The sequence below is a fragment of the Schistocerca serialis genome, chromosome 5 (assembly GCF_023864345.2).
Source record: "Schistocerca serialis cubense isolate TAMUIC-IGC-003099 chromosome 5, iqSchSeri2.2, whole genome shotgun sequence".
Classification (NCBI taxonomy): Eukaryota; Metazoa; Arthropoda; class Insecta; order Orthoptera; family Acrididae; genus Schistocerca; species Schistocerca serialis.
Window position 1 is genome coordinate 154659355 of NC_064642.1, and position 18410 is coordinate 154677764.

The 18410-nt window shown below is 41.1% G+C and overlaps 1 protein-coding gene across 3 annotated transcripts in view; it reads right to left on the reverse strand.

Moving 5' to 3' along the window:
- Positions 1-12992, reverse strand: part of LOC126480879 (40S ribosomal protein S23) — a 55978-nt gene extending 42986 nt beyond the window's left edge. Inside the window, exons 1-2 of one of the 3 annotated variants that reach the window (XM_050104265.1) lie at positions 12879-12992; positions 12515-12674 (exon numbers count right to left, since the gene is read on the reverse strand). In XM_050104265.1, coding sequence (XP_049960222.1) covers positions 12515-12674; positions 12879-12882 — 164 coding nt within the window. In that variant the 5' untranslated portion in view covers positions 12883-12992. The remainder of the gene's footprint in view (positions 1-12514; positions 12675-12878) is intronic. The other 2 variants (XM_050104270.1, XM_050104268.1) reach the window with 2 other exon arrangements.
- Positions 12993-18410: the final 5418 nt, after the last annotated feature.

Here is an 18410-nt window from a genome sequence, read left to right on the forward strand (position 1 = left end):
TAAATGTCGACGTTTTGAAAAGTATTGTATCAGTATTTAGCTGTTCATCACACTAACTTTGCCAAGACCATCCATCACAAATATGAATTTTGTTTTGTATAGTAATATAACTGTATAATCGATATATCCTTTAATTCTGACACTGTATATCGCCTTATTTGTGTAATGTAACTTTAACCGTTTTGCACTGGGCTAAGCACACTGATGAGGTTGTGTTGATGTTCTGCCTAGTGTGGATACACCACGATTTGAATGTGATGTTGCCTTTAGCTACACTTACATCCAGTGTCAATCTGGTTTGAACACCAAAACAGGATCTATAACAGAATACCTTGAGCTGCATTTTCACAAAAGAAAGATAGTGTACCTATATCCCTCCACCACCACAGTGACTATACAACTTGCCTCTGGAAACTTGTTACTGACCCACAGTTGGACGACCCTAGTGTCGAGAAAGCAGCCGTAAGATTTTATTTATGTTTCTACTTAATTAACGAAATAGTTACAACATTTTTGTATTCTGAGCACTAGTAAATTACCTATAGACATGAACGATACTGAAATAAATGTAAAAAGGGCGAAATCTTACTGATCCAGTACCATGAGCTACAACTTATTTGTGAAGAAATATTGTGGAATATGTCTATAATTTCAGCTTAATCCGCTGAAATAAGAGAATATAAACACACATATCATGCATGAAGAACATATATTTGTGTTGTTGTCTGCTATGACATGCAATTTCTTAATACATAACCATTCTGTATGGGGTCTAACGATTTGCACATTCTTAGATTTTACTCGACTTTCCAATGCACAAATATTTCTGTAAAAGTAACTGCTTTTGCTTCTAAAGCGAATGTGCTGATTTTTGCCATTTGCGACACAGAAACTGCCCATTTCATACTAGAATTGGTTTCTTCTGGTACGTTGGGAAATAGTTTTAATACTTATGACGTTTTATTGTCACATCTGTATTATTTTCTCATCCAATACAGCTGTGATGGTTTGTTTGGCACGATATATAATGTATATATTGCATTCCATACAAGTTTTCTACTCTCAATATTCAGTGATTTGAGTGGAAGTTTTCAGTGAAGAAAACTATACGTTGTTGAGTAGATATACGACATCTTTGTGCAAAAAGTCTGGTATTCTACTGTTTACTAGCCATTTATCGTTCTTAAAAGAAAATAATATTATTCTTTAAATATCTTTAGCTTACAAGAAAATCGAAAATAAATTTTTCTTCAAAGTACTATTTCATACGTCTCAAGGTCCTTAGTTAACTAAAGAAAGACAAATGTTAGTCATTTCATAGTTATTGACGATTTTTATGGCACTACATACTATGCAAACAAATCAATATAAATTACAATATAAATTACAAATGAATATAAATTACTCATCCGGTTCCGTATTCGGAAATGTAACTTACAGGCCGCCTGGAGCGCTGCTGTCACACTGTATAACAAAAATGAGCAGTAGTGTCACGACAGTGTATATTTAGACTGTGGTACTGTGGTTGCACTCCTCAAAAAGATATACTTTGGATTTCTCGAAGGCATGAGTAGATGTCCCTGTTGTCGAGGTATCATCGTGACTGTGGTAGCAAGTCCAGCAGGCGAATTAAAGCAGAAGTCATTTATATGTTTAGCTGCTGCGTTCACAGCGAATTTCGGGACTATTGCTGTCATTTCTTTCTTTGAAAGCGAAAAGCTGCCAACTTCATACTCGTTATTTAGATAGCAGTATGTAGTATGAGAAGTACTTAGAAAACTCCCCCAATGTTAAATAAATGTGCTGGGTGTGTGAAGTGTATTTTAATTTGTGCTAAAAGTTACGACTTTTGCTGTATTACCGTTCTTTTAAAGTGAGTACCTGTCAACTACATTTTAGTTACTTACAGAATGGCATGTGTCACAAAAAGTACTTAAAAAAGGAGCGCTCTACTGCTAAATAAATGTGCTGGTTGTGTGAAGAATGTTCTAAATTGTGCGACAAACTGCTGCCATTAAAGCAAATTCTTTCCTTTGCTCATGAAGGTAACTGAAACGAGGAGAAACAATACCAGCAGGTACATGCCTGCACAATACCAGAATATATTTCGTCTGTATATTTTCTTTATTTGAAGACGTTTCGGCTGGAAAAGAAATTTCCTAAAAATAACTAACTTGTAAATTTTCTGGTATACTTCATAGGTGGCTGCTGCCACCTTTCAATTCTTTCACACATGGGTCAGTTCTCATTATGTTTCTTGTTCTGACAATGAATGGTAGTTTGTTTTTACCAGTCAATCAACGTATTTTGAATATCCGCTCGCGCTTCCGTGTTACATGCTTAATTTGAAAATTACTGACAATTACAAGTAATAGCGTGACAGGTATATTTTCGTCGTGTAGAGCTACTCGTACTTAATAAATACTCAAACAAGCACTGAAAATATACTTGAACGGTTTATTACTTGGTATTACAGCAAAAGAAGTACAGTTGCTACAGCTAACTTGTAAAACAACAAATACAGTAACCAAGGAACAGAATAACCATAAAAACTAAAGTTATAAGTCCAAAGAGTAGGCAAGAACACTATTCAGCGTTCCAGGCGGCGGATTCAAACTTGGCGGTTTACGCCATTCATTTGTTGCCATGCAGTCACTGAATTCGGGACACAACTGTATCTATGGATGGCGCGAACGGAACTAACGTGTGCGGACGCAGCAGTCGACGTGAGTAACGGTCGGTACAGGAGCCGCCTTGGTGGAAGTGGGGCACGGTGCGTCTTCTCTGAACCTGGCCGGGAAATGGACATGTCATCCGGAATGGGTGGTGCATGTTGGTTCTGCTTCGATGTGTTGTGGCGGCGGTGCTGGAAGTCGAGGTGTTGCATCTGTCAGGCGATGAGCTCTTGACCATAAGGATGGTGATGCCTCCTTGAAAATGTAAGCTGGCTTCACTCTGCTGCTGGCCAGAGTGGCCAAGCGGTTCTAGGCGCTACAGTCTGGAACCGCGCGACCGCTATGGTCGCAGGTTCGAATCTTGCCTCGGGCGTGGATGTGTGTGATGTCCTTAGGCTAGTTAGGTTTAAGTAGTTCTAAGTTCTAAGGGACTGATGACCTTAGAAGTTAAGTCCCATAGTGCTCAGAGCCATTTGAACCATTTTCACTCTGCTAATAGACATGGTGGCCTGTTTGCCATTTACTATGATGACCATCGTGTGTGTGTCTGCACAGGACATGATGGACTCCAGTGTACGGTGGCTGCAATGGTGGCTTGGCGTAGTCTGTATGTAACGTAATGTGTGTACAGCTTTTGAGGTTGTTATGCAAAAAAGTTGTTGGACAACCATGCCTGGAGGCCTTTGTGGGTTTGATTTGGCTTACATGTTCCTTTAACTTGTAAAGGAACTGTGGATGGTCGTCCATTTCTGACAGTAGGCCTGGGTCGACAAACTCCCCTGGTAGGCGCAGAATCTCACCAGAAACCAATTCAGGTGCCAAGGCCCCTATATCTGGTTTGTATGTGACTCGTAGACGCAGCAGGACTATGGGTAGTGCAGACGTCCAAGATGTCCCATGGCACATTAGCGCAGCCTTCAGCACTTGGTCCAAAAATGGTTCAAATGGCTCTCAGCACTATGGGACTTAACATCTGAGGTCATCAGTCCCCTAGACTTAGAACTACGCAAACATGACTAACCTAAGGACATCACACACATCCATGCCCGAGACAGGATTCGAACCTGCAACCGTAGCGGTCACGCGGTTCCAGACTGGAGCGCCTAGAACCGCACGGCCACACCGGCCAGCTCAGCATTTGGTGCCAACGTTCAAACATGCCATTGCTGGCTAGATGATAACTGGTCGTTTTGTGACGAACATAGCCACATAACTTTGCCAACTGTGTGAACAAATCTGAGTCGAACTGTTGGCACCTGTCGATGGTGATATGGAGCGGACAGCCGAATCTCGACAGCCAGGTTGATGTGAAGGTGGTGGCTAGCGCTTCCCTGGAGATGTTGTCCGTAGGTACTGCTTCAGGCCATCACGTGTATCTGTCAATCATTGTGAATATGTACTGCTGTGCTGGTGGCATCCAATGGAGGAAACGGTCCTACCACATCAAGATGAAGATGGGCGAAGCATGAAGAAATGTCTGGGAACTCTCCTATTGGGGGATGAATGTGGCGAGTGATTTTGCAAATTTGGCAACGCTGTCAAGTCCTCGTCCATTTGCGGAAGTCTCTTTCTATCCCTGGCCACACGAACCTTTGAGACACTAGCTTGAATGTCGACCGGACTCCTGGGTGGCAAAGATTATGTAAGGACTCGAATACTGGCCTGCAAAATGCAACAGGCTCAAAAGGGCTTAATCTGCTATGTGACACTTCACAGTACAATTTCATGTTCTCGCCAGGAATGTCGACTTGCTGTAACTTGAGTGCTGCAGTGTCGTCATGCAATATGATGTGTAGCTCGGAGTCTTCTTGTTGCTCCCTGGCAAGCGCCATGATGTCCACAGGCTGTGAGACACTGGCCACTCTAGACAGGCAGTCCGCAAGCACATTAGTGATGCCTGATATGTGGTGGATGTCTGTACTAAACTGGCTAATAAATTCCTATTGGCTGTATTGTCGTGGAGAGCAAGTGTTGCTGTTTTTCGTGAAGGCATATGTTAAAGGCTTGTGGCCAGTGTATATCAAAAACTCTTGTGCCTCAACCTGTGGTCGAAAGTAGTTGATTGCTTGATATATGGCTAAAAGTTCCTGATCATATGTGCTCCATCTTTGTTGTGCAGGTGACAGCTTCTACGAGAAATAATCCAGCGGCTGCCAGGTATTGTCCACCCATTGTTGGAGGGCTGCACCAATGGCAAACTGACTGGCATCCACCACCAATGCCAGTGGAGCTTCGAACTTGGGGTGCGCCAGCAGTGCTGCTTGTTCTAGGCTCTTTTTGGTTACTTCGAAAGCTGCATTCATCTTTTCGGTCCACTGCACAGGAGAACTGCTCTTAACCTTGAGACAAGCCAGTGCTGCGTTCAATGGCGCCTGTTATTTAGCAGTGCAAGGTAAATGATGGCAGTAAAAACTGAGCATTCCTATGTATCTGCGTAGCTCTTTTATTTTAGATGGCTTGGGTAATTGCAATATGGCTTCAACTTTCTCAGTGAGTGGTAATGAGTCTGATGAAGATATTCGATGACCCAGGAAATCGACTTGATGTTGGCCAAACACACATTTAGCTGTGTTTAACTCCATGCCATACTTCTCGAAAAGCTCAAAAACTTCTCTCAGGTGCTGGCGATGTTGCTCCTTGGATGATGAATACACTAACACATCGTCCAGATGGGCAAAACAAAAGTTCAACCCATGCAAGATAGACTCGATGAACCTCTGCCAGATTTGAGCAGCATTACGCAGGCCGAAGATCATAAACTTGCTTTCATACAACCCAAATGGTGTAATAATAGAGGTCTTTGGAATGTCCTCTGTTGCCATGGGAATCTGGGTATACGCTTTTGCTGAATACAGTGGTTCCATGCAGTGCATGGCTATAGTCTTTTAGTAGTAGCACTGGGTAGCGATCAGGCATGGTCCATGAGTTGAGCACTCTGTAATCGCCACACGGGCGCCAGACTCCTCCCTTTTTGGGTACTAAATGTAGTGCAGGTGACCATGGACTACTTGAGGGTCGGATGATACTTTTTCGTAACATAATGTCGAGTTCCGTTTTAGCAATGGCAAGGCATCCTGGAGCCAATCGTCTCGACCAGCAAGACACAGGCGACCCGTCTGTAGTTTTTATGTGGTGGACCGTATAGTGCTGTGGCGCGCCTGGAGGCCTCGTTAAGGTCGGGAACTCATGCAGCAGCGAGTGATACTCCTCGTCTGCAACCTGTATAACCTTGATGTTGTATGCTCTGGCATCACGATGATACCCAGTGGTTGTAAGTCTGGAACATTGTCTATTAGGCGGGAATTCGCTATATCTGGTAGGAGCTGACAATGAGCTAATAAATCAGCACCGATTATTGCTTTGGCCATATATGATACAGTGAAGTCCCATGTGAATTAACAGTGGAGCCACAAATCCAATTCTTCATGCTGCGTGCCATACGTCGCAATTGCTGAATTATTTGCGGCAGACAAGCTAAATGTAGTGGGTGGCCTGCAACAGTGCAGTGACGTTCTTGGCAGGATACTAAGGTCGGACCCTGTGTGTATTAAATACTTCTGGCCTGACACCCTGTCAGTAATGAATAGGCGACAGGCTGTACTTGAGCAGTCAGTGGCGCCTACGTCCAACTGCTGTATGCATTTGGGTAGGTACTGGGGCTAGTGCACCTTTTAGCCTGCTCACCAAATCTTCTGTGGTACCAACAAGTGGTCGCACCAGCATCTGATACAGACTGAGTCGAGGAACGGCTCCTAGATAGTCTTCTAGAGCGACTAGGATCTTCTTGTGACAACAGTGTGCCAATCTGTACGCTCAGTGCATCAATTTGGCGGACAGAGCATCGTAATCTGCGCGTGAAACGGGAAGGGCCACGGACGCGACACTACCAGACATTGTCGCAGAATTAACCTGTTAATCCGGAACAAAGGCATCTTGGATGCAGTCAGCCAGTTCCGCAACAGCGTCCAGGGACATCTCTGTCTGCAATGCGACGATCGCCTTTACGTGTGGTGGCAGATGGCTGCTCCATAGTGTATGCAGAAGATTGTCGGGCACTGTTCCGATGTCCACCATGCTGCAAATCTACGAATAAGCTCAGTCTTTAATCTTTCGTATGCATTCTTGGTTATTGGTGCCATGATTATATCTTGAACTTCGGAAGCGTAGTGTTGCTCTAGCTGACTCACTATTAATGCAAACTTAGTCGCATCTGCTGTAATTCCGGAGTAGCAAAAGCTGGCCTCAACCTGCGCGAATCATAGAACTGGATTATGTGGCCAAAATGGCGGGAGGCGAACAGCTAGTCTCGATACTGCAGGCGATCCCATTCTGTAATCAATCTTGGCGCGGTACCGGTTTTCTTCGAGCGAATCACGTCTGGGTCACAACTGACGGGTATATTTTCGTCGTGTAGAGCTACCCCTACTTAATAAATATTCAAACACGCACTGAGAATATACTTGAACGGTTTATCATTTGGTATTACAGAAAAAGAAGCACAGTTGCTTTAGGTAACTTGTAAAGTAACAAAACCAGCAAGTAAGGGACAGAATAAACATAAAAACAAAAGTCATAACCCCAAGGAGTATGCAACAACAATATTAAGCGCTCCAAGCTGTGGATTCAAACTTGGTGGTTTACGCCATTCATTTGTTGCCGTGCAGTCACTAAATTCACGATGCAACTGTATCTATGGATGGCGCGAACGGAACTAACGTGTGCGGACACAGCAGTCGACGAGTGTGTATTACAAGCACATCTCGGAAATGTATAGATGAATAACAAAATTCTTGCCGACGGCAGTACGTGATCACAGTGCTACTATACAATTTGGAACTTAGCCCTCTGTCATTTGCCTTCCGAAAACTTTATACGACGATAATTCATTATCTGATATTTAATATCAATAAATTGTATCTTTTCTAGAGGTTGGCACTGTGGTAATGTGTTGGGAAAACATTTATTTATAGGACATAAATTACAACGTGGTTATAATATAAAACACTCCAAATACAAGCTTGACTAAATCCAATATGGCCTCTGCGAGATGCTTCCGTCAATATATATCTTTGAAAGGAGCACAGCCACAGTACCTCTCGTAACGTATACGCAAATAAAGGAACTTTCACTACTGTGTCAGCTGACACTAAAGCCAGGTTCATACACGTGATGGAAGTATTACCACAGCTTTGATATACTGCAGTTGCATGTGTGAATTCACAGTTTAGTGGCGCAACTTAAGAAACGCAACTTTTGTCATGCCACAAAAAGTTCAGCTAGGTTGTACTGCCTGGTGGAAGTATTTCGAAACATGAGCATTTGTCACAGTTATCGTGGTGTAATTGAGACTGTATGTCGATTTAAGACTCAAAATCGCTGTATTGAGAGAGCGTTGTGAAGAGCCCAATAGTCGTAAGTGTAAAATGTCCAGAAATTCAAATATCTATGTGTCCTAAGTTTAAATCCACACCAGTTGGAGCCCACTGGCTACCGTAAATTTAGAACTCAAGAGCTCACATGTACAAGGGTTGGTCCAAAAGTAAGGTTCCCGAAGAGCTCCAGCCACACAGGAAGGTGCTAGGCAAAATCAATTGACACCACTGTGCGTGGCAGTTCCCCCGCTCTCGTTTCCGTCCGGATGCTCTTCGCTGCGCCGTTCAGTATAGTCTCAGCAGCCGCCCGCGATGGAGGTGCCCATTGTTGATTCTGCCAAGTACGAAATTTGTTCTGCAATTCGGTTTTTGTGCGTGAAAGGGACTCCACCTGTGTATATTTATCGTCAGTTCACACAAGTGTATGGCGACAAGTGTATGTTCATTCAACATGTCCGAAAATGGCGGGGGAGGTTAGTGCTTGTCAGAAGGATGTCCACGATGAAGAATGGAGTGGAAGACCTTCAGTTTTTGAGGCATTTATCAAGATGGACCAATGCAAAATGCTTCAAAACAAGAGGGTACCATCCGGGAACTTGTTGCTTGGATTCCTGGGTGTTCTTATGGTACAGTTGAAAGACCTTTGACGGAAAAATTGGGGTATCACAAGTGTTGCGCTCAACGAGTACCATGGAGAAACGTCTTCACTGCACTTGCCAATTTGTCCAAAAGTGACAAGAAGATAAAGAAGGATTTTTGGGCTCCATTGTTACGGAAAACGAAGTATGGGTGTTTCATTTCACTTTCGAAATGGAAGAAAAATCCAGACAATGGCGTCACTCAGGATCACCAGTCACAAAGAAGTTCAGACAAACTCCTTCTGCTGGAAAAGTCATGACCACTGTGTTTTGGTATCATAAGGGGATACTGGTGATTGATTTCATGCAACCTGGGATAACAATCAACTCAGATACTTATTGTGAAACACTACGAAAACTAAGGCAAGCTATCCAGAACCACCGGAGAGGACGACTGACAGAAGGTGTAAAGTTAGTTCATGGTAAGGCCTGACCTCACGTCTGCTTCCCAACCCAGGAACTTCTGACAAACTTTGGTTGGACTGTCGTGCCCCACCCACCTTACAGTCCGGACCTCACACCTAATGATTATCACTTGTTCCATGCCAACGCTTCCAGAGAGATGATGAAGTCAAAGAAGAGGTGAAACGCTCCCTCAATGGGTTAGCAGCGGAGTTCTAGGACATGGGGTTACAGAAGCTGGAACACCATCTAAAAAAATGCATAGAAAACGGTGACAATTATGTAGAAAAATAGAGCTAAGTATCAGTTTATATGAGAATGAACAATGTTGTCATATTTTTAAAAATGAAGGGAACCTTACTCGTGGATCAAGCCTCATACTAAGTTTCAAATGGTGAGATGTTTAAAAAAATCGACTTTTGTTAGTTTAAAATGGGGCGAAACTAAAAAAATTCACAAGTCCTAAGATTGAAATGGTAGAATATTTAAAAAATTCACCTGTGTAAGTTTAAAATGGGGTGAAACTCAAAAAACTCACAAGTCCAAATTTTAAAATGGCGAGAAATTCAAAAATACACCTACCCTGAATTGAAATTGGCTGGAAGCCCACTCGTGTAACCTTCATGGTTGACAGAACTAGATCACTATGTTTAAAACTGTATGGATCACTGGTGGTTTGTCAAATGATTATTATTGCCATGTATGTGTGTAGTAGGACAGAATAGGAATATGGGGAGATATGCACTTGTGTTTTATTTGTTTAAACATTTGCCATTCACACCACTCAGCTTGCAGAATTCAGAAGGACTCTGCATCTGCCGCTGTCATCAGGGTCAGAAAGATTACAGTGCACGGTGTTATGTCCTACCATTACAACACCATATTCATAACTAAATATGAGTAGTAGTATGGTGAGGTCCCACTCACTATCCCCTCCAACACACCCAGGCCATGTGGTCCAGCATACCTAGCTGCTTTTGCCTGCATGGTACATATTGGAGTTCACAAGGTGTTTGTCTTGCTATGCCACAGCATGCAGGCTAGAATTTGGGCAGATGCCTATCGCTATGGGCAGAGGTGAAGCTTTAAAACACGCTTCTAAGGCTACACGAATTTACACTTCATCCCACTCTAATTTTAGAAATGGATAGCATCCTACTTTGCTAGAGGAATGAAGTGTTATGGTATTACATAGCTGACTCAGACTGCTTGGTTGTTTGCAGGCAGTAATTCAGTTTTCAGCCAGTAAACATTTGCTACAAGCTAAATAAAATATATTTATTTGACGATTTGATACCACAAGTAATGCAACATACGTTTTTCTCGACCAATTTCATTTTAGAAAATCCGACATTTGTTGTGAGACATCGTGGATAACTTCCGCTGCAGCCCCTATTGTTTTGTGAAGTTCCAATGGTGGCAGCACTATACAGAGCCTTCAAAATGGCGTCTGTAACGGAGAAGCATTCTAAGCAAATAGCTGTCATTGAGTTTTGTAATTATTCATAGGTATTTGCAGAATGCCTGTGGAGATCTGGCAGTGTACAAAAGCACGCTAAGTTGTTGGGTGAGGTGTCTGTCGTCGTTGCAACGATGTCATACCAAACTGTCCGATCTCTCGCATGCCAATTGCCCACCCACAGCTGTGACTCCCGTAATGTTGTAACATGCAGACACTGTCATTTGAGGTAACTGACAGATCACAATCGGACACCTCACTGCTCAACTGGACGTTTTTGTTAGTAGTGCCAACCAGTGTCGTAGCATGAGGGGAGACTTTGAGACTTAGTCTCCCCTGTATTCGTGCATAAAAAAAGATGCAATAGTAATTCATAACAAAAATATAAACAGCTTTGTACTAAGGGCACTAAATGTGCGAAGACATCAGTTTTGTAGCCCGTGCCGCCGCACCCTGAGTATTGGTGTATCTGCCTGCTTGGGACTCGACTGCTCTCAGTCTCTGCCTCCCTTCCCTTACCTGGCTGTGTGCACTTGAGCGTTCTCGGCTCCCCTCCACTTCCCCTCTTCCACGAAGGCCGGTGCGCTGCACTTGATAGCAGGTATCGAGACTAGTCTCTGCTGCTTCTATGCTGGCTTTTAACACGGAAGTGAACAGTCACACGGTTTGTGTTCATAGTCATTCTTGGGTGAATTTAGTGCATATTTTCGTTGTGTCGCCAACATGAGTGAGCCAGCAACTGTACACCTTATAGATTTTTTTATTATAAACGCCTTTTTCTACATTAACGTACAAAAAATAGTGCGAATTGAAGGACAAACGAACTACTCCTATACTCAGTGTAGTTTTAAGTGAAGCCAAACAAAAACGCTCTTTTCAGACAGCCTGGTACGAAAAGTATGCTTGGCTGACTGCGAATGCAGTTTATAACAGATTATATTGTTATATATGTCTTCTGTTTGGTGGTGAAAAGGAATGATGCAATGAGGGCATTTGTACAATAAAGAACTTTGTCAGGAAAGCACAAAGACATCGGACATCAAAAAGTCACCTGCAGAACAAAGAATCATTTCAGTTATTGGGCAAAAGTAAAATTGAGCACGGCCTTTCTGAAGCCGCAGGTCTGACAGCAATAACATACAATGAACAAGTTGCATCCAGCAGGAGAGTATTGGCTCGTCTTATTCAGGCAATTGTATTTCTTTGTAAAGAAGAACTAGCCTTTCGCGGCCATCGAGAAGACGAATCCTCCAGCAACAAAGGTAACTATCTGGAATTGTTGTATTTGCTAGCTCAAGGAGAGCAGTTAATCCGAGACCATCTGTCATCATCCTCAACCTTTAAAGGAACGTCACCAGATATACAGAATGATGTAATAGAAATGATAACTCTGGCAGTTAATGAGAAAATAAAATCTGAAATTCAGAACTGCAATTTCATTTCGATTCAGGCTGATGAAACATTAGACGTATCATGTAACAGTCAAATGAGTGTAATATTCAGGTACTGTATTGCAGACAAAATTGAGGAAAGATTCGTTGGATTCTACGATGTTTCTGGAGATAAAACTGCTGAAGGTTTGTCAAACATTGTTCATGCAGTATTGAAAGAGTGGAATGTTGAAGTAAAAGTGGTTAGTCAAACGTATGATGGCGTTTCAGTAATGGCGGGCAGAGAAAGATGCAGGGGCCATCCAGCACCTACAACATATGCTCATATGGATTTTGAGATTAAAATCCACCAAAATAAACCGCACAAATATCATGAATGAGCATTTTTCACATAATATACCGAAAATAAGCTACAGATCACCATGTTCATTTATCGGACACTTCGCGTGCATTCAGCAGTTTCTCCAATCCACGGTAGTTATTTCTCAATAAAGTGAGAACAAGTCATCATTTACGGGAACAAGACGAGATAAATATGGTAAACTATTTTAGGTAAGTAAACATCACTTCTACTTACACTTTTTCCAAGACAATTCCTTTCGCGTGGGACGCACCACCAAATGGGTTGGCCTTCCATCTAGTACCAAGATGAGCTTTCTTATAATCGTTATCTGCCCACCTCTGTTCTCGCCTGTGATTTACATGCTTGCGAGCAGTACGAAGACCGCGAGGTTTACCTGCACGAAAAATGTTAAATTATATACACGAAATCAGAAACAAACATGACTCCAACGAATACAGCCACGTGGTTGAATCAGTGGAACAATTACATCTGTTTCCCTCAAATCAAGCAAGAAAATATTTTCCACGTCCATCAGAATTTATATAAAATACGTTTGCGTTGTGAAACAATATGAAAATAAAACATACACAATACTTACCCATTCTCCCAACTAGAACAGACCCACACCTCCGGAGGCAAGGAACTGAAAGATAGAAAATCAAAGAGAGTGCTAAACGCTACTTGGAACGCCTACGATCTTTGGTACAACACTACTACACCAAAGAGCTAACAACATTCCATGCACAAAGACTGTGCACATCGTATTTGCACAGAAAGGGGGACAGGAGGTTTGCACATATATACGTTGAGTGCAAACGTGAAATTTGGAGAGTTGAGCAAAATTCCTCATAAGTGCAGAGACAAATCGTGGAGTGTGGACAGAAGACTGCCGCAAGCATGGTGCACTAAACGCGTTTGAGTCAATTATGGTTTAGTATAGTTTTCCTCATTCTTGGGTACACAGTAAAATCTAAAATGGTTGATTCGCGTCAGTGCTACAGGGTGCCTATTACTGAGTTTATTGAAATAATAGGAGTCAAGCATGATTGTGGAAAGTTAGGACCAAGGAACACAGCAATCGAGATAAGAAAGTGGTTGCTTATTATTCTTTAATAGAGGATATAAGAGAAGTTGATACTACGACAAATGAAGAAACTTTAATTTAAAAAAAATCGTTGCAGGATTAACCAACATTATTACTCACTCGATGCTGTCTTTTGCCGTAATCTTTGATGGTACTGTAGATAAAATAATAGTATCTGCACTAGGGAACAGTCCAATCAAATTGCTGTGTTCACTTGACAAAGTTAAAAAATGTTGACATCTCATTGCTGCACCATTAGCTCATCCTTTTAACGGTTCTTTTCAAACTGGACAAATCAAGAAAACTAAAAAGAACAAAGTGGCTAATTTCAGGCCCAATTCTCCACTATCTATATTCTGAAATATCGTAGAAAAGATTTTTGGAGAAAAGTAGCAGATTTCCTCGAAAAGTTTAGATAACTATCTATAGCACAGCATGGTTTCAGGAAGGGCTGATCAACTGATACAGCAATTTTTGAACTTTTAAGTAAAATGCTTCAAAAACTACATGGAACATCAGCGGAATATGTTTACATCTGTCTAACGTTTTTGATATCATAGATATGCTAAACTATTGCTTACGCCTGACAACATCAAGGAATTTATCATGAGAATTAAAGGAAGATTCAACAACTGCAAAAATCAGGAGTAAGCAGATGAAAGCAATTGTTGAAGTATGTAACCACAATTTAATATTACTCATCCCATGAAGCCTTTAAATATGGAGTGCCATAAGGCTCAGCACAATGACCTCTTCTATTTCTATTGGACATTGAGACTGATCACCTCAACAAATTCTGTAAGAGCATGATTCAGTTTGGTGACAATGCTAGTGTGCTAGTTAATGGGAAAGAAATGGAAGGACTACAATCAAGTTATCTCATGGTTATTTCAAACTGTAAAACAATTAACAAGGTTCTCTGCAAAGGCAAGAAACTGCAACTGGCTATTCATATTCTACTCTTGCAATGAATGTAGCCATGTGGACGGTTAACAATGACACTTAAGAAAAACAGCGAATGTCACTCAATAACATTAAGAATGTAGATAGTGTCATCTTTAACCCTAAAGAAACATGTGAAGCATTGAATAACCATCACTGCAACACACAACCCAAATTGGTACAGCTACGACCCCCCCCCCCCCCTCGATCAGACCTCGCCTTCTTACCAGGTACATTTGCTTGATCCAGTCTCACTAGGTGAGTATTATAAAACAAAAACCAAATTCTCTTGTGGTTTTGATGGCATATCTGATAATCTGTCCAGAGAAGTCTATCAAAACACTAAAATGTGCATACTTTGCACATTCACTCTCATATTAGATTTCATATTGGGGCATCTCAGACCAAAACCTATTCTGTATGTAAAGAACAGAACAGTGTAAGGCACGTGGGAGCTTTACATACACAAGTGACCAAAAACAAAGAGACAGAAAGATTCAGAAAAAGTAAAAAACTTCAAGAATTTCTATGTAGCAAAATAATTAATTGATAAGTAAAATAAAATGAGTGTTCTTTAAGTGTTTTTACAGCAGTTCATTACTTATGAACATAAAATCAAAAAAGAAATACAGGTTCCAGTAACTGTGGTACAACAGCTGATCACTATGTTTTATTTCAAGAAATAATAACAATGAAAGTTTACGGAAGCATTTCTTTTGAAGTGCTGATAATTTATGAATCACTAAGTTTCATCTGAATGCAAACCCACCCAAATTTACGAGCCTTCAGTTATGTAAGCAACAAGTCATTCTCTAGAGATTGCATCAAAATGATACAGTATTTTTAATCATTATACAATGAATTGCTCAACATATAAATTCAGAATACATGAAGTCTATTTGTATAAAGACATTACAATTATACAGTGAAATATGGATTAATCTATCAATGATTCTATAAACAATGATAAGGATTTTTCATCATAATAAAATGAAGGACAGCTCAAAATATACAGACAGAATATATAAAGTTTATTTGCAAAAAACATTACAATCGTACAGTGGATTATGAATTAATCTGTCACACAAGGAATTATATAAAATAATAGACTTCCTTTAGATCATCTGAGTTATTTGTACTCTTTAAATGTTCGTCGCAACAGCAGTGCATTTAATGGTATGACATCATCTGAATAATGAGTAATTATCCAAGCTTATGAAAAACATGACATCTGTAAAATTGGCAGCAATGTTTTAATTACTTTAATATGAGCATTTAGAAACAATCCTTTACACCACTTAGAAAGACAGTACCTAAAGTGCTATAACAAGTGTGTTACAACATTTTTAGTACCTTTTCTTATCTTGGTGCAAAGGCACACGGCCAGAGGTGGGATTAAACAAACTTGGCCCATATTTCTTGCCCCACATACGAAGATGCTCTTTGTGAAATCAAAGAAAAATCACAGATAGGGCCTTCAAACCTCTGATATCAATAAATATTGCAGCAAAGTCTGGTACTTCTGCACAATCAGCGCATTTTTTAAAGTTTTAGTATGAATCTCAAACATACATTCATAGTTTACAAAGGTAGAATGTTTGTGTTTCAAATCAACATCATTATATCATGAGCAGAATAGTATAGTCAGTTGCATAGTTTTCTTTACTTTTGGAAATAGGAGAGTGATAGCAATAATGAGTTCATTGCCAAGTGAATGAGAACCCTTCATGGTGAATCACAGCAAAATGTAGATCAGATGTAGTATGGTAGTTGGTTGCAGTTGTCATGAATAGGCCAGCTGAAGGTTGATATCAGTATAATGACCCTCAGGAAGGATCAGCAACACCTCGGAACAGCCCATCTAGTACATGAAACATTTGCAAATACATGAACACCACACAAAATCTGAATATACCTAAAAAATTAACATCATTAGTAGAGGCAGGGGTACCTATTTTTACAAAATCAGTATTATAACCAAATTAAACTGCAATTGGTCCAGGAGACCCAGGGAGGGGGGGGGACATATTAGTTTTTACCAGATCACTGCATGCATTTCAATGACTCAACACTTCTGCTTTAGAGTATTAGTGCTCTTCTGTAATTCTAAAGTACCGGGTGATCAAAAGACAGTATAAATTTGAAAACTGAATAAATCATGGAATAATGTAGATGTTGTTGTTGTTGTGGTCTTTAGTCCTGAGACTGGTTTGATGCAGCTCTCCATGCTACTCTATCCTGTGCAAGCTTCTTCATCTCCCAGTACCTACTGTAACCTACATCCTTCTGAATCTGCTTAGAGTATTCATCTCTTGGTCTCCCTCTACGATTTTTACCCTCCACCCAATGTTAAGTTTGTGATCCCCTGATGCCTCAGAACATGTCCTACCAACCGATCCCTTCTTCTAATCAAGTTGTGCCACAAACTTCTCTTCTCCCCAATTCTATTCAATACTTCCTCATTAGTTATGTGATCTACCCATCTAATCTTCAACATTCTTCTGTAGCACCACATTTCGAAAGCTTCTATTCTCTTCTTGTCCAAACTATTTATTGTCCATGTTTCACTTCCATACATGGCTACACTCCATACAAATACTTTCAGAAACGACTTCCTGACACTTAAATCTATACTCGATGTTAACAAATTTCTCTTCTTCAGAAATGCTTTCCTTGCCATTGCCAGTCTAAATTTTATATCCTCTCTACTTCGACAATCATCAACTATTTTGCTCCCCAAATAGCAAAATTCCTTTACTACTTTAAGTGTCTCATTTCCTAATCTAATTCCCTCAGCATCACCCGACTTAATTCGACTACATTCCATTATCCTCGATTTGTTTTTTTTTATGTTCATCTTATATCCTCCTGTCAAGACACTATCCATTCTGTTCAACTGCTCTTCCAAGTCCTTTGCCGTCTCTGACAGAATTACAATGTCATTGGCGAACCTCAAAGTTTTTATTTCTTCCCCATGGATTTTAATAGCTACTCCGAATTTTTCTTTTGTTTTCTTCACTGCTTGCTCAATATAGAGATTGAATAACATCGGGGAGAGGCTACAACCATGTCTCACTCCCTTCCCAACCACTGCTTCCCTTTCATGCCCCTCGACTCTTATAACTGCCTTCTGGTTTCTGTACAAATTGTAAATAGCTTTCGCTCCCTGTATTTTACCCCTGCCACCTTCAGAATGTGAAAGAGAGTATTCCAGTCAACATTGTCAATAGCTTTCTCTAAGTCTACAAATGCTAGGAACGTAGGTTTGCCTTTCCTTAATCTGGCTTCTAAGATAAGTCGCAGGGTCAGTATTGCCTCACGTGTTCCAATATTTCTACGGAATCAAAACTGATCTTCCCCGAGGTCGGCTTCTACCAGTTTTTCCATTTGTCTGCAAAGAATTCGTGTTAGTATTTTGCAGCCATGACTTATTAAACTGATAGTTCGGTAATTTTCACATCTGTCAACACCTGCTTTCTTTGGGATTGAAATTATTATATTCTTCTTGAAGTCTGAGGGTATTTCGCCTGTCTCGTACATCTTGCTCACCAGATGGTAGAGTTTTGTCAGGACTGGCTCTCCCAAGGCCGTCAGTAGTTCTAATGGCATGTTGTCTACTCCTGGGGCTTGTTTCGACTCAGGTCTTTCAGTGCTCTGTCAAACTCTTCATGCAGTATCGTATCTCCCATTTCATCTTCATCTACATCCTCTTCCATTTCCATAATATTGTCCTCAAGTACATCGCCCTTGTATAGACCCTCTATATACTCCTTCCACCTTTCTGCTTTCCCTTCTTTGCTTAGAACTGGGTTTCCATCTTAGCTCTTGATGTTCATGCAAGTGGTTCTCTTATCACCAAAGGTCTCTTTAATTTTCCTGTAGGCAGTATCTATCTTACCCCTAGTGAGATATACCGAGCGAGGTGGCGCAGTGGTAGCACACTGGACTCGCATTCGGGAGGACGACGGTTCAATCCCGTCTCCGGCCATCCTGATTTAGGTTTTCCGTGATTTCCCTAAATCGTTTCAGGCAAATGCCGGGATGGTTTCTTTGAAAGGGCACGGCCGATTTCCTTCCCAATCCTTCCCTAACCCGAGCTTGCGC